The following is a 17,368-nucleotide window of genomic DNA, read 5'->3' as shown; positions in this document are numbered from 1 at the left end:
CATGTGACAATAAATGCAAATTATGAAGATCTTAAGCTTCGTTCTTTTTTATTTTCTTACTTTCTTTTTGCTTTGCTTTGCTTGTATCTTTTTTTCTTTTCTTTTTATTTCCTAGCATAATCATAAACATGTTGAGATCAGTTTGAGATATCTGTTTATTAATGAAAAAGCTTTTTCGTTTCAAGTCGTGTGACGTTGCCGCGCGTGCGGCCAATATTGCACCTATAAACTGGCCCGAGGAAGAAAATGCATCTAAATTAAGTTGTCCCTTACAATGATTACTTTATATTATTTTTAGAGTAATTTTATATACAACCGTGAATAAATATCATATAATTATTTTGAAAAATAGTAAGATTTATTATTAAAAAATTAATTTTTTTATTTTATTTATTTTTTCAAAACGATTATACAATAATTACACAATTCATAATTACAAATATCTTTTCTTCTCAAATAAGTAAGTCACATTCAAGCCCTTTATAAAAAGTTGTAATATCATAGTAATGAAGAATAGCACTTAGTTTTACACTTTTTTAAAGTGGAATCTTCTTTTTTACAAGAATTTGTATTAAATTTATCTATTTAGAATTTTTTTCAAATCATTTCTTTATATATGTGTACGTACAGTACTTTATACCACCACCGTATGCACGCATGTCTAGATATACTGCTAATATTGTGATGACCCGTTTTTAAATGTATTTTCGTTGAAATAATTGTTTTTATTTTAATTAATATATCAGTTATTTATTTTAATTTATTTGCGTTTTAAAATTAGTTTTTCAATTTAATTTAATTTATTTGAGGTTGTGTTTTAATTCTTTTAGTTGTTTAGTGGTTTTAATCTTTTTCGGCGGTTTGTGTCGTTTTCCCGGAGTGAGGATTGGACCTCATTTCTTTTCACATCATTTTTTTTTCCTTTTTCTCTTTTTCCTTTTTTCTTTTTCCCTTCTCTTCTTTTCCCTTTCTTTTCTTTTTTTTCTTCTTTTTCTTTTTTCTTTTCTTTCTTCCCCGCGTCCGAACCCCCCCCGAGCTCTCTCTCTCTCTCCTCCCTCTCCCTCACGCCGGCGTCCCTTCAACAGCCCAAACCGCCGCCGTCCGGCCACCGTTTGACCCCCCACCGGTCCCATTCTCTTCCCCTCCCTCCGGTGCACCACCCCACCCAAGCTCACCCCCAACCGGCCTGCCATTTGGCCGGAAAAAGCCCAACAAAGCCGCACGGTTTTGGCTCCGATCCGCCTCCGTCGCTCCACCTCCGGCCACCACTTCTTCACCACTTCAACACCGGTCCCTTGCCGTCCTAACCCACCCATTTCCGGCCTCCAACGACCACCGGAGCAGCTCCTACGAGCTTGTTTTCCGATTTGGGTATTTCGGCCATTTTCCGGCGATTCCGCCGCCACCCACGGCCGTTCATCACTTCCAATAGCTTCACAACCATCCCTAGACCATACCCTATCAATCTCGTGTCCTAGTTTGTCCCCGTTCAAAAGTGGATTTTTCAAACCCACGGCCACAGTGAATTTTCACTGTGACGTTGCTGTTTTTCCGCCGTTTGCAACGCCGCTTGTTTTCTAAAATTGCCATATAGCGCTGTAAGTATTTTTCAAACCCTATTTTTAGATTTTAATATATATTGCTCATTCAATTATTTATTGTTGTTGGTTGTTGTTTCCGGACTGAGTCCGAGGAGTTTCGGGGGTCGGATGGATGAAGGACGGAGTTGCCTGTTTATTTGATTTATGATTGTTGGATTATTTTATTATGCATTGTTATGGCATTACATGGTGCATGCACGTGTGTTTGAGAATTTATGTGAAAAGCCTGTGTTTTGGCGTAAGTGTATTGCGGGTGCGTGTGTATCACGAGCCCAAGCCGGGATGGGTTATTATCTCGGTGGAGCTCCTCTGGTCACTCGGGAGCGGAATAAACTGAGTGATGTCCCCTGAGTTGTTGAGAGCGATGACGGGAGCGGGGCTAGGGGATGCTTGGCTACGAACGCGCCGGGAGCGGAACCGGGCATCGCCCTACTCACCGACTCCGTGGCCCTTCGCTGGCGAGGGCTAGAGGATGCTTGGCTACGCACGCGCGGGGCGCGGAACTGGGCATCGCTCGTTAGGTGTCACATGCGTGGTGGTACTCTACGGTGTGACACTGGAGTCAGGGTGTGCGGATGACCCCTAGGGGAGGTCATGGTGCATACGGTTAAAATTGGATAATGGTTTATGAGGCCAAATGGGACTTTTGGCGTGGGCCAGATGGACTTCTGGCGAGATATTGGGCCAGATGGACTTCTGGCGAGATATTGGGCCAAATGGACTTTTGGCGGCCAAATGTGACTTTTGGCGTGTTTTTCGGAAAGGATGTGTTTTTGGGCCAAATGGGTTTTTGGCGTGTGTGGAAAACTGGTGTTTTAGGGGCTTTGTGCATTGGGCATGGTTCATGCATCTTGTTTGAGTTTTATGTGTTTTTATCTGGTAGTGTTTGGGTTTTACTTACCTGCGGTACCATTCGTGGTTCCGTAGCTTTTGGTGCAGAGTTAGAGGACGAAGAGGAGGAGGCTGAGCCCGAGGATGCGGCTCCGCCGGGTTGCTGATGCTATCTTTTATATTTGTTAAAACTGTATTTGTGTTTTGTAATATTTTATCTATGTACGTTTTAAACAGCTTGTATTACGTTAAGAAAAATTCTGGTACTTAGTTATGACTTTCGTTATCTGCTGCGTGTTTCTCTGTACACATCTATTGCCTTGCACACACTCGGCACCCGTCGATGGGATGGTGACCCGGGTTGTCACCATCCGGACGTCTCAATTTCCCCGTGTTCGGGCGTGGGGATTTGGGGGCGTCACAGGTGGTATCAGAGCGGTTTGGCTCTGGGTAAAACCACATGTCCCGTAGGTAGTACCAGAATGTTTTTAAAGTTGTGTTTTGAAAATTATGTTAAGTATAGTTGTTTTATTTGTTTTATTTGTTTGGGCTTGTTTGCTTGTTTTTATTTTATTTAGTTATGTTTTGGCATGCTGGTTTCTTTTGTTTCTTGCTGTGTAGTGCTGTTTTTGTTTTTGTTGGTTTTATGATGGTTTTATTTGTTTTCTTAAAGGAGGGTCAAGAGTGGTGTTGTGGCAAGAGTATGGGGAGACCAGGGAGACCAAGGAAAAATACTCAGGAACCACAGGACAATACCTCCAGGGATGACTCCATAGCCGAAGCAATTCGGCAGATGACGGAGTTTATGCAACAGAGTGCGAGGTCTCAACAGGCAGGGCCTTGGCCACCACAAGGACCTTGGCCACCACAAGGGGGTCCTTGGCCACCATCAGGAGGGCCTTGTCCACCATCAGGAGGGCCTTATCCACCGTCAAGAGAGCCTTGTCCGCAACAAGGAGGGTATTGGCCACAACCAGGAGGTCCCTGGCCATATCAGGGAGGGCCTTGGATGTTTCCAGGAGGGTCCAGTAGCATGGTGCAAGCCGGATGCACCTATGAGCGCTTCTTGGCGCATAGGACTCCACACTTCACTGGAAATGAGGATCCACTTCAGGCTGGAAAATGGATCAAAGATCTGGAGAAGACTTTTGAGGTGTGTGGGTGCACTGAGGCACAGCAAGTACTTTACGCCAGCTATCTCTTGCAAGGTACCGCTTCTGATTGGTGGGATACCAAGAGGGTGCTGTTGGAATCTGAACTGGGATCTTTCGCTGCGGTGACCTAGCAGCGTTTCAAGAAGGAGTTCAATGACCGCTTCTTTCCCGCATCGGTAAGGAAGCAAAAGGCAAGAGAGTTCTCCAATCTGGTCCAAGGGGGCGCGACAGTGGAGCTGTACGCCCGGAGGTTCATAGAACTTGAGCGGTTTGCTCCTCACCTTGTCGCCACTGAGGAGATGCGAGCAGATCGTTTCCAGGAGGGGCTGCATCATGACATACGCCGTATGGTGGTCAGCCATCGGATATCCACTTTTAAGGAGTTAGTGGATGTGGCCACCCTTATAGAGCGGAAAAATAATCTGAGTATGGGCTCCCCTCCAGGGCAAAAGAGGCGGAGTTTTTCTGGTGAAGGAAGCAGCTCGGGTTCGCCTCAGAAGTTTGTTCAGCGGACCGGAACTCGACCTCAAGCATCCTCAAGTGTTCGCATGGGAGGACGTATGCCTGTTTGTGGAGCTTGTAATAGAGCTCATGAGGGCGAGTGTCGGACGAGTAGCGGACCCCAGTGTTATCGGTGCGGCCAAGTGGGACATATTGCTCGGGATTGCCCCATCAGAGTTCAAGGAAGCCGTGGAGGTAGACACGGTGGAAGAACCAACCCGAGACAAGCAGTGCAAGCCCGGATTTATGCTGTCACACCCGGAGAGGTGGATGATGAGGCACCAGCGACCCATGATGCTGGAGTAATCACAGGTATGGATTAATTTAATTTTTAAGTTGGATTTAATTTTTGGTGCATTTGGTTTCTTCGTTGTTTTTTTTGGATTTCATGGGTTGTGTGTTTGGCTCAGGAAGAGTCCGTTTGTATGAGTTTTATGCTTGTACTTTGTTTGATTCCGGTGCTTCACGATCGTTTGTGTCTTCCACGTTTGCTCGGGTGTGTAATTTGGTCACGGAACCGTTGCCGAAGGCTATGGTAATGGCTCTACCCGATGGCGAGATGGTGTGGTGTTCCAAGGTTGCTTTGGGATGCCCGTTAAATTTTGAGGGAAGATTCTTGGATGCTGATTTGGTGGTGTTCAAGCTGTTGGGTTTTGATATTATCCTCGGAATGGATTGGCTATACCGATATTCTGCGAGTATTAATTGCAGAAGTCGGATAATTAGCTTTCAGCTTCCAGATGGTGATTGTCTGGAATTTGTGGGGAGTAGATTAAAAGAGAAACCGATAATTATATCAGCGATTCAGGCAAGACGAGAGATTGCATGGGGAGCGGATGCATTCTTGGTGCAGATGGTGTCCACGCCATCTGAGAAGAAGTCTTTGGCAGACATTCCAGTTGTGGAAGAGTTCCCCGATGTGTTTGTGGATGACTTGCCCGGACTACCTCCTGTTCGGGAGATGGAGTTTGTTATAGACTTGGAACCTGGAGCGGCTCCTGTGCATAAAGCTCCTTATCGCATGGCACCGGCTGAATTGAAAGAGTTGAAGACTCAGTTGCAAGAACTGGTAGAGAAGGGATTTATTCAGCCTAGTACGTCGCCTTGGGGTGCACCAGTTTTATTTGTTAAGAAGAAAGATGGAACCCTCTGTATGTGCATTGACTATCAGGAATTGAATAAGGTGACCATCAAAAATAAATACCCTCTCCCGCGGATTGATGATTTATTTGACCAGCTTCAAGGAGCAGCCGTGTTCTCTAAGATTGATCTGAGGTCGGGATACTACCAGCTGAGAATCAAAGACCAGGATGTGCCTAAAATTGCTTTCAGGTTGAGGTATGGGCATTATGAATTTAAGGTGATGCCGTTTGGGTTAGCTAATGCCCCTGCAGCGTTCATGGATTTGATGAATAGGGTGTTTCAACCTTACCTGGATTCCTTTGTGGTAGTATTTATTGATGATATACTGATTTATTCCCGAGATGTTGAAGAGCATGTGTATCATCTTAGTCTGGTACTTGAGAGATTGAGAGAACACCAGCTATACGCCAAGCTCAGCAAGTGTGAGTTCTGGTTGGAAGAAGTTAAATTTCTTGGGCATGTAATTTCCCGGGGCGGAGTGGCAGTTGATCCTAGTAAGGTAGAAGCCATTTTGTCATGGTCACGCCCAACTACAGTACGTGAGATCAGGAGTTTCTTGGGGCTCGCCGGTTACTACCGAAGATTTGTAGAGGGTTTTGCTCGCCTATCCGGACCTCTCACAGCTTTGACTCGGAAGAATACAGAATTTGTTTGGTCAGAGAAGTGTGAGAGAAGCTTCCAGGAATTGAAGAACAGGTTGACAACGGCACCAGTGTTAGCACTCCCAGAACCGCATAAGCCATTCGTAGTCTTCAGTGATGCGTCTAAGTTTGGTTTGGGTTGTGTCCTTATGCAGGAAGGACGGGTTGTAGCCTATGCATCTCGTCAGCTTAAGGACCATGAGAAGAATTATCCGACGCATGATCTAGAATTGGCTGCGATTGTCTTTGCCCTTAAGATCTGGCGGCACTTCTTGTATGGGGAAGCTTGCGAGGTATTTACCGATCACAAGAGCTTGAAGCATTTGTTTTCCCAGAAAAATCTGAATATGAGGCAGAGGCGATGGCTGGAGCTAATCAGTGACTATCAGTGTGAGATCAAGTACCACCCGGGGAAGGCTAATATAGTTGCTGATGCTTTGAGCCGGAAGTCACATTTGGAGGATGAAGTCGAACCATCAGAAATGGATTCGTTACTTTATGGGATGAGAAGGCTCCTTATAGAGAGTTCGCAGCAAGTAGAGATTTTGTCTTCAGTTCTTGATATTCGGGTAACTGATTTTGAAGAATTGAAAGCTCTCCAAAGAAAGGATCCAAAACTGCTGAACATCAGGAAAAGAGTCCGAAAATCTCGAGGGCCGTTGCACTATAGCATGGATAGTGATGGGATACTTCGGTTCCGAGATCGCAGAGTGGTCCCAAAGGACTCAGATTTCAAAGAACGGATCATGGCGGAAGCTCATGCGGCCCCGTATTCAGTTCATCCTGGCAGTACAAAGATGTATCGAGACTTGAAGAAAACTTACTGGTGGGATGGAATGAAGAAGGACGTTGCCTTATATGTGGAGAAATGCCACACGTGCCGTCAGGTAAAGGCCGAGCATCAGAGACCTGCAGGATGTCTAGATATACTGCTAATATTGTGATGACCCGTTTTTAAATGTATTTTCGTTGAAATAATTGTTTTTATTTTAATTAATATATCAGTTATTTATTTTAATTTATTTGCGTTTTAAAATTAGTTTTTCAATTTAATTTAATTTATTTGAGGTTGTGTTTTAATTCTTTTAGTTGTTTTGTGGTTTTAATCTTTTTCGGCGGTTTGTGTCGTTTTCCCGGAGTGAGGATTGGACCTCATTTCTTTTCACATCATTTTTTTTTCCTTTTTCTCTTTTTCCTTTTTTCTTTTTCCCTTCTCTTCTTTTCCCTTTCTTTTCTTTTTTTTCTTCTTTTTCTTTTTTCTTTTCTTTCTTCCCCGCGTCCGAACCCCACCCCCGGAGCTCTCTCTCTCTTCTCCCTCTCCCTCACGCCGGCGTCCCTTCAACAGCCCAGACCGCCGCCGTCCGGCCACCGTTTGACCCCCCACCGGTCCCATTCTCTTCCCCTCCCTCCGGTGCACCACCCCACCCAAGCTCACCCCCAACCGGCCGGCCATTTGGCCGGAAAAAGCCCAACAAAGCCGCACGGTTTTGGCTCCGATCCACCGCCGTCGCTCCACCTCCGGCCACCACTTCTTCACCACTTCATCATCGGTCCCTTGCCGTCCTAACCCACCCATTTCCGGCCTCCAACGACCACCGGAGCAGCTCCTACGAGCTTGTTTTCCGATTTGGGTATTTTGGCCATTTTCCGGCGATTCCGCCGCCACCCACGGCCGTTCATCACTTCCAATAGCTTCACAACCATCCCTAGATCATACCCTATCAATCTCGTGTCCTAGTTTGTCCCCGTTCAAAAGTGGGTTTTTCAAACAACGGCCACAGTGAATTTTCACTGTGACGTTGCTGTTTTTCCGCCGTTTGCAACGCCGCTTGTTTTCTAAAATTTCCATATAGCGCTGTAAGTATTTTCCAAACCCTATTTTCAGATTTTAATATATATTGCTCATTCAATTATTTATTGTTGTTGGTTGTTGTTTCCGGACTGAGTCCGAGGAGTTTCGGGGGTCGGATGGATGAAGGACGGAGTTGCTTGTTTATTTGATTTATGATTGTTGGATTATTTTATTATGCATTGTTATGGCATTACATGGTGCATGCACGTGTGTTTGAGAATTTATGTGAAAAGCCTGTGTTTTGGCGTAAGTGTATTGCGGGTGCGTGTGTATCACGAGCCCAAGCCGGGATGGGTTATTATCTCGGTGGAGCTCCTCTGGTCACTCGGGAGCGGAATAAACTGAGTGATGTCCCCTGAGTTGTCGAGAGCGATGACGGGAGCGGGGCTAGGGGATGCTTGGCTACGAACGCGCCGGGCGCGGAACCGGGCATCGCCCTACTAACCGACTCCGTGGCCCTTCGCTGGCGAGGGCTAGAGGATGCTTGGCTACGCACGCACGGGGCGCGGAACTGGGCATCGCTCGTTAGGTGTCACATGCGTGGTGGTACTCTACGATGTGACACTGGAGCCAAGGTGTGCGGATGACCCCTAGGGGAGGTCATGGTGCATACGGTTAAAATTGGATAATGGTTTATGAGGCCAAATGGGACTTTTGGCGTGGGCCAGATGGACTTCTGGCGAGATATTGGGCCAAATGGACTTTTGGCGGCCAAATGGACTTTTGGCGGCCAAATGTGACTTTTGGCGTGTTTTTCGGAAAGGATGTGTTTTTGGGCCAAATGGATTTTTGGCGTGTGTGGAAAACTGGTGTTTTAGGGGCTTTGTGCATTGGGCATGGTTCATGCATCTTGTTTGAGTTTTATGTGTTTTTATCTGGTAGTGTTTGGGTTTTACTTACCTGCGGTACCATTCGTGGTTCCGTAACTTTTGGTGCAGAGTTAGAGGATGAAGAGGAGGAGGCTGAGCCCGAGGATGCGGCTCCGCCGGGTTGCTGATGCTATCTTTTATATTTGTTAAAACTGTATTTGTGTTTTGTAATATTTTATCTATGTACGTTTTAAACAACTTGTATTATGTTAAGAAAAATTCTGATACTTAGTTATGACTTTCGTTATCCGCTGCGTGTTTCTCTGTACACATCTGTTGCCTTGCACACACTCGGCACCCGTCGATGGGATGGTGACCCGGGTTGTCACCATCCGGACGTCTCAATTTCCCTATGTTCGGGCGTGGGGATTTGGGGGCGTCACAAATATTTTCCCGAGTTTTCAGTATCAAAGAAATTTAAAAAATTCTGCACCAATTACGGAAAGTTATGGCCATTTTGGAGGGCCAGAATGGATTAAACAGAAGTATGTTTATGTATTAATAGAAATTCAACATCTAACTTCAATTCAGTACTATATATATAAATATATATACATACATATATATATATTCTTTAGCTAAATTTCAAATACGTATTCCTACATGCATGATAATGATATGCAGAAGTAGAACTATCTATATATGAATCGAGTCGTACATGATGCAAAATAATGCATCTTTCTGAATATATAGAACGACAAATTATAGGTGATTGCAAAGATTTCTCTTGAATCATGTAGAGAATTAAAATTATACATTAGGTCATGATTGCAACGACCACTCCCATAGGATGCATGTCTGGACCCAAGGCCAAGCTGGGTGTGAATTTTTAAACCAAGTAAAGAATAATTGGCATCTACCATATACATTGTTTCCATGAACAGAGACGACATGCATTTCGACAAAAAGAAATTCCAAAAATAAAACCAGAGTGGATACAGCTGAAGATTGTAATTTGTATATTATTATAATATTCTCAAGTTGCCAATTGATAGACGTTAACAGTTAAAATAATAATTAACTATAAAATGCACACAGAAGGCCGGGGTAAAAGGGCGAAAGAAAACAAAAGCTAAAGCGAATAGGATAGGTTCTAGCCAGTAGCCACCTCAAACTTTGCATGCAAAATGTCTACGTGGGACGTTCAAACCTCACCACGTACGTTACGTTCTCCATCCACTCTTCCTGATCTATTGCTGATCCCTATAACACTCCCCCGGCCTTTCTACCAAAAGCCGATCGAAAAACAAACAGCAACAAGCTAGCTAGGGGGAGAGTTAGAGAGTCATCGCCTTCATACGATCGCGTACGTACGTCGTTGTCTCATAATTAATGGCCTCGAGCGAGAAGTCATCAAGTGCTTTGGCTACTGACGGCGACCCCAGACCGCCTGGGCAGCCTATGACGGTGGAGCAGCATGTGTTGGACAAGGGAGCTCAAATACTTCAGTCCCTCAAGCCGGTGAAGAAGATGAGCCAGCACGCCTGCACCTTTGCCTCCTACAGCCACGACATGACCCGCCAGATCGAGACCCACCACTACATCACCCGCCTCAACCAGGACTTCCTCCAGTGCGCCGTTTACGATACGGATCACGTTCATGGCCGTCTCATCGGTAAAACTTTTGTCTCCGGCCCCGGCCTACCCTTCTTGCTTTTGCTTTGATCAAAGAAAGCGAAACGTGGTCTTTTCAGCTTCCAACTTAATTGTTCTGGTCTACAGGTATTGAATATATAATATCGGATAGGATATTTGAAGATTTGCCTCCGGATGAGCAAAAGCTGTGGCATTCCCATGCTTATGAGGTTGTACCGCGCACCTGTACTCCAGTATAGTCCTGATTATTCGCTTTCTCTTTTCAATTCTTGATTTTGATTATGCATCGACTTTGAACGATCCAGATCAAGTCTGGCCTCTGGGTCAATCCCCGAGTTCCAGGAATAATAGAGAAGCCTGAACTCGAAAATCTGGTCAAAACATACGGCAAATTCTGGTGCACGTGGCAGGTTGATAGAGGTAAGAAACTGCATAAAATTTAGGATCGTTTACTTGCATTCGTGCCCCTTACGTCCTGCTAAGCATATATGTATGTTTTTAAATCTGTAAATCAAATGGATCGGTTTGACTGATTTTAAGGAGGGGTTGTGAATAAGGTGACAAGCTCCCACTGGGTGCGCCTTCCTTGATGATGTCTCCACAACCAGTGAACCTGGGCCAGGTCTCACCGGAGCTGCTCCATGCGAGGGATAGGAAGTACAACATATCGACAGAAGCTCTGAGGGCATCGAGGGTGGAGTTCCCGGAGCCGGAGTGGATCAATCCGCAGGCTGATTACTGGAAACAGCATGGGAAGGGTTTTGCCATTGATATAAAGCTCACCGATATGATACTGAGGGCGCCATTTCCCTGAACGTGACACATACAAAAAGTATCATATAGAAAGAAATGCATGGGCCGCTTCGCGTGTGTATGTGCGCGCGTATAGAATGTTCGAACATGAATGTCGATCGATCGTAGTATTTGTCAATGTTAAATATGTGTGTGTGGCAAGATCAGATCGACCTTACCGGGCGTAGTTACGTATATTGTGCATTTGGAGTAGTGTTCATGTAAATGTGGATCGGATGTTTTAGAGCAGCAATAGTGGCTTAATTTTAAGTGTTAATTGAGTTTAATCGAGTAATGTTAGCAGATGTAGCGGTAGTACCTCAAATATAATTTTGGAAAATGTTAAATATATTTAAGAAAAATTTATAAAAAATTTAATTAGTCAATTATAAGTAAAATTGTAATAAGTAAATTGTAAATATATGTAATACCACTCTATAATTTTAGAGTGACCTAGTTAGATTTAATGTGCAAATCCTCGCACATATTTTTTTAACTTGCACATCTTATAACTATACAAATTATTTATTATAATTTTATAGATGAAATTTTCAGTCTTAAGCTAGATGTGCAAATTTTGTATATTCATTATGAAAAAAAATGAATAAACTGAAATTAATATGAAAAAAATTAATTTTTTAATAATAAGCCATATTTTTTTAAAAGAGTGTATGGAAGTTATAAATTCTAAAATTGTATTGGTATCATTCTGTATGATTTAAATTCAAAGTCAAACATATATAAACGGGACGTCGTACTTTAATTAATAAATATGATGATAATTCACGTTAAATGTGCGAAGTACCATAATAGGATTAGATTTGGGGGATTTTTCAATTTTCCATTTTTTGGCTTACTTTTTAAGAAATCGAAGCATTTGATATTTAATTTCTTTTTGCATGGTGAACCAAAAATTATGAAGGGTAATTATGATGTTATGTGCATGAAAACCGACGCCTTCGGCACCCTTTTTGGACAAAACCGATGCCTACCGACTCCGTGTAAGAGAGATGAGCCACTAATCGTAACCAATCAATAGGGAGGAGAAAAATCGGTCATATTGACTCCGGTAATTCTCTATCAGTTCTCGGCCAATTTTCGGTTCTCCTAGAGGTGATCTATGCTTGAGAAAGTAGAGAGAGAGTGTGCTGCAGAAGAGAGAGAGAGAGAGCTGCAACAAATGATGCGGGAAAGAAGAAACTAAAGATAGAAGATGATCACATATCGCAATGAAACCGTTTGGTTTAAGATCAAATGGCATCATTTCAAACAATTTTTTTTCATACGTCTTGCATGAAAGAGGGGGGGGGGGGGGGGGCGTCGTTTCAATTATGTGTTGTAAACTATATGTAGAAAATGACGCCGTTTCAATTAAAGTGGAACGGCGTCGTTTTGGAGAATGTATATTAACATTGGCTAGTTCAGTTTAAACCAAGACTGAACTACTGAACTTTGGTTTTCTCCGTTTTCCATCGCACGCCGACCGATTATCCACCGGTTCCTAACGGGGCCAATCAATTCGCATCGGTAGTGGCCAGTTTCATCGGCTCCTACATATCCATAATGCGCAATATCATCATCCAAAGAATTTTCATTAATGTTTATTTTCTCTTTTATATTTGTATTGATTTGTTTTTTCGAGTTAATTCAGTAGAATGAATTATAATTCTATTTTTAAATTGTATTAATTTAGTATCGGAAATTATACCATGTACTTTAATTTATTTAAATTGTAAAACTTTAAATTTTAGAATTTATTTTTCAAACGACTTAAAAGGGCAAAATCCTTCGATCTCAAGTTGAGAGATTGATCTACTCCGGCTCCAGGAACTCCACTACCCTCAATGACTTGAGAGCTTTTGTCGATGTGTTGTACTTCTTATCCCTCGTGCATGGATCGAAGCAGCTCAATCGGGTGAGACCTGGCCTAGGTTCATGACCAGTTGTGGAGATTAGGCAAGCACACCCATTGGGAGCTTGTCTGCACCGTATTTAGAACTGCAAACGAACCAAATTGAGTTGAATTCAAATAGAGGGTCAAGAGTTCATTTAGCATATATATATTTGCTTCAACTCGACTCAAACTTGAAAAATATTGAAAACTTCTGATCGAACTCGACTCGTCTAATGTAAATTATGATCGAACTCGTTGATACGAGCTCGAGTAGCTAGACTCAGGCTCAGTTTAAATCTGATCCACTTTTTTTTTTTTTTTTTTTTGCTGAAGCACAAATGAGGTTAACTCTTTATATATAAATATATATATATATATATACATAAATGAGATTATTTTTCTTAATCAATTTTAACTAGAATTATGATAATATATATTAAATTGGACTCTTAATGCTTATTAGACTTAAATCAATGATTCATCACTTGCCACAGGCCCACAATATAATTACTACTTACAAATAGGTAAAATAATAATTCCAACATCTAAGATATCATATTACAATAAATTACAATTTCAAATGGTAGATCACTAATTACAATTACAATTTTCAGCAAACTTAAAAAAATAATAAAAATAATAAATTATAATTTCAAATGGTAAATTACTAATTACAATTACAATTTCCAGCAGACTTACAAAAAAAAAAAACTGAGTAGCTTCAAAAGCTTAGAGCTCATTACAAATATAGCCCAATTCAAACTTACAAATATAACCCATTACAAATATAACCCAATTCAATGACTTAGTGTTTAGTAACTTCAGAGCCTTTCGATTATAATTAACCAAAAATTATCACAAAAAGCAGTGGTGGATTGATAGAACAACATCAAAGCCTCCATGGCACACATTCATAAATCTGACTACAATTGGATAAAGTATCCAAAAACAAGCCCACTTAAAGCAATAAAATAAACATGCATACTAGTAAATAGCACAAGTAGGACTGATCCTAAAGTGATAAAATACCATTTAAAATACACCTGAACTAGAATGCATAATACTCATTCTACCTTTCATTTTCCTCTTAAAAGAATCTAAAGCAATAAAATTTAATGATCATATATAATCCAAATGACCTCTACAGAATAAACAGCACAAGTGAATAGCAAATACCATTTCTTTGAGCACCAAGTACAAAAAGAAACACTACAAAAATCTCCTTATAGTTATTCATATTTCTTCATTTAGCACAATTATACTTTTACAAAAAACTAGGGCTGCAATTCAAGTAAGTCAGATATTCAAGTAATGAAATTATCTAGATCCAAGTTTTCAAAAAATCTCAAATTCCCAACCTTGTCTAGCTAGACAGCTCCAAGCCTCCAACCTCCAATGAGTCAATAAGTTTGGTCCACAAAAATAATTATAACTTTTGTCTTAAACAATATGTCCTATCGTTGTTCCTTGTAGTATTTCTAGTAGATCAATTCACAAAAAAAAAAAAAAAGGATTAAAAACCAGCCAAATGCCAATCACCATCAACCTATAATGCAAAACACATGATATAATTAGCAACCACCAACATGATATAACAAAATAACAATTCAAAAATAAATAGCATTATACCAAAAGGCAAAAATATACAACTTGCTACTTGATTCCCATCTAGGCAGTAAAATCTCCTCATAAGTTGGTTCTTCTATCTAGAAAATGAAAATAAAAAATTAGTTAAGACAAGTTTTAGATGACAATGAAAAATCACTAAATAAAATTATACTTACATTCAATTATTTTTTCAAAGATAAACTTGCCACTCATCACATTCTTCTCCACAACATTGATAGAACCACTACAACAAAAACCTGTGTCTTGAGCATTTTCATATCTACTTGACTTTACATTAGCTAAATTATAATTTTCAACATACTCATCATACAGCTCATGTAAGATTCTCAAGATAGTGTCTATGTTTCTAGTGGCTTCAAATTCTGAATAAATTATTAGAAAAAAAAAATTGAACAAGTATCATCTTAAACCTTGGATCCAAAATAGCAGCCACTGCCATAAGCAAGTTACATTCCCCCCAATATTTATCAAATTTTGTATTTATCTTCATAACCATTGCTTATATGTAATCATTTTGGTCAAGAGACTTCTTGTTCAATACCTCTTTTTATTTTTCATACCTCATGAAGGAATAAATTAGCAGTTGGATACTCGGTTCCTAAGATAATGTTTGTCACCTCATTAAAAACTGTCAAAATTTGATAGACAGTTTCCACTTTGGTCAAATCCTCAACACTTGAACATAATTAAAACCTTGATCTCTATCTCCATATCTCGGAAAGACTTTCCTAAACTCTAAGGCTGCGGCTAGCAATAGGTAAGTGTTATTCCATCGGATAGGAACATCCAAAAAAAAAGTTTCTTACTTGGTAATTGCAACTGTTTGCAATATCACTAAATTGCTTGATACGAGCTTCTTATGCAACCAAGTACTTCACCCCTTCTCAAACACAGTCGACAATTTCACCAATATTACTAAGTCCATCTTTGACCAATAAATTTGTTATATGTGCGCAACAATGTACATGAAAAAGCTACTCCCTTATAAATAACTTCTTTTTCAAACTAAAAACATCTTTGAGAACCCTTAAAGTTATATCATTATATTTAGCATTGTCCACTATTATTGTAGACACTTTGTTCTCAATTTTCCAATCAATGAAACACTTCTGAAGAGCATCAGCAATAATAACCCCGCTGTGTGGGGGTGAGACATTACAAAAATTTAAGACTCTCTTTTGTAAAAAACAATTACGATCAACAAAATGACAGCTAATAACCATATATAAGATCTTTTGACCTAAAGTTCACATGTCGATTGTTATGCTGACTTTATTCACACCTCTTAATATTATCTTCAGCTTCTTTTTCTCAATCTCATAAGTGGATTGACAATCATTTCTTACTGTAGTATGACTTTTCTTTTGCCAATAAGGAGTATTAGCTCTCATAAATTTATTAAACACCACATGTTCCATCATGGAAAAATGATACTCGTGATAAAATATCATGTGAAACGCTAGTTCTCTTACCTTTTTCACATTATACGAGAAATTTTTCACTACATTCACACATTCAGGACCTTTCATGTCAATAGTCGAAACCTTTTGCCTTTTAGAAGCAGCTATGTGTGGAAAACAACTAGTCAAGTGCCTATGAAAGTGAGTTGTAGAACTTGATGAAGAAATAGATAAGAGGTCTTTGCAAAAGTGACACTCAGCTTTCTTGACACCATTCTTCTCCACTATTTTAAAATCTTTCCAAACAGTAGAAGTTTTCTTTTTAAGCTTTCTTTGGTATACATATTTTTGGGGATCCATATGAGCACTTAGGTTTTCTTCTCCACCAATAATACTATCAACTTCATTGTTCCCATCATCACTATCACACTCTATAGTGTTAAATTCTTTTCCACTAATAATATATCAACTTCATTGTTCTCATCGTCACTATCACACTCTATAGTGTTAAATTCTTCTCCACCAATAATAATACCATCAACTTCAATCTCCACCAATGGACTTGCAAATGAGCATTCAACAATTGGTACTTGTTCAGACATGTTTAAAAAAAGATGCAACCAGCTAAAATTGTAAATACACTAAAGAAGCTTTTATAAAAATAAAAAAAAAATGAGTTGGTTGGCATATTCTTGTGAAAATCTGTGTAAAATTGTGTTGTAACAAGTGTTGAAGTGGCATAACATGAAAATGGTTGAAGTGTGCTCAACAAGGCTCGAGCAAAACTTAAAACAGAGAGTTCGCTTGACTAGCGCTCGACTGGAGCTCGAGTGTAACCTTTTAGAAGGTTTAGCTCGATGTACACTTGATGTAACGCTCGAGTGTAACCTTTTAGAGAGGTTCACTCGATGTGGTGCTCGAGCGGAACCTTCCAGAGAGGTTCACTTGATGTGTGCTTGATGTGTCACTGGAGTAGTTTTTGAAAGACAGCGTGCGCTTGACTCGCGCTCGACACTTCACTCAAGCTCGACACTTCGAAGCTCGACACTTTGCTCGAACTAATATTTCAGACAACTTAAGATTTAGGGTTTTGAGCATAGTTTCTAAAATACAAAATCACACGCACGCTCTCTCTCTCTCTCTCACACACACACATACAAACACTAATTTGGTGTAACAATTAGGATTCAGAACCATTAGGCAAATCCATGGAACAAATTTCAAGAAGGTAATGAAGAAAATGCTTATGGAGGACGTTTGATACAAGAAATGCATCGAGACAAGAAGACAAATCAGTCGGAGAGAGTGGTACGTTCCAAAATTGTGAGAGTTGTAGTGAAAAGGAGCGGCCGATGAAGTAGAGGGACTGAAACATGGGGCAAGAAAGAAAAGGGACTGAAGCATGGGGCAAGCATGGAGTTGTATGGAAAAGATTGGAACACGCCTAGTTTGAGTATGTCTTGAG

At 40.8% G+C, this 17,368-nt stretch overlaps 1 protein-coding gene across 1 annotated transcript; it reads left to right on the top strand.

The window, feature by feature from the left end:
* The first annotated feature begins 9,816 nt into the window (after window positions 1-9,816).
* On the top strand, window positions 9,817-11,267 carry LOC122278611 (oil body-associated protein 2C-like). The gene is made up of 4 exons (XM_043088792.1): window positions 9,817-10,207; window positions 10,315-10,397; window positions 10,494-10,608; window positions 10,746-11,267. Exons 1-4 carry the CDS (start codon window positions 9,925-9,927, stop codon window positions 11,000-11,002), a joined length of 738 nt encoding a protein of 245 aa, XP_042944726.1. The 5' UTR covers window positions 9,817-9,924; the 3' UTR covers window positions 11,003-11,267.
* The last annotated feature ends 6,101 nt before the right edge of the window (window positions 11,268-17,368 follow it).

Source organism: Carya illinoinensis, chromosome 10 (assembly GCF_018687715.1).
Source record: "Carya illinoinensis cultivar Pawnee chromosome 10, C.illinoinensisPawnee_v1, whole genome shotgun sequence".
Lineage (NCBI taxonomy): Eukaryota > Viridiplantae > Streptophyta > Magnoliopsida > Fagales > Juglandaceae > Carya > Carya illinoinensis.
This window is presented reverse-complemented; position numbering and strand designations above follow the sequence as displayed.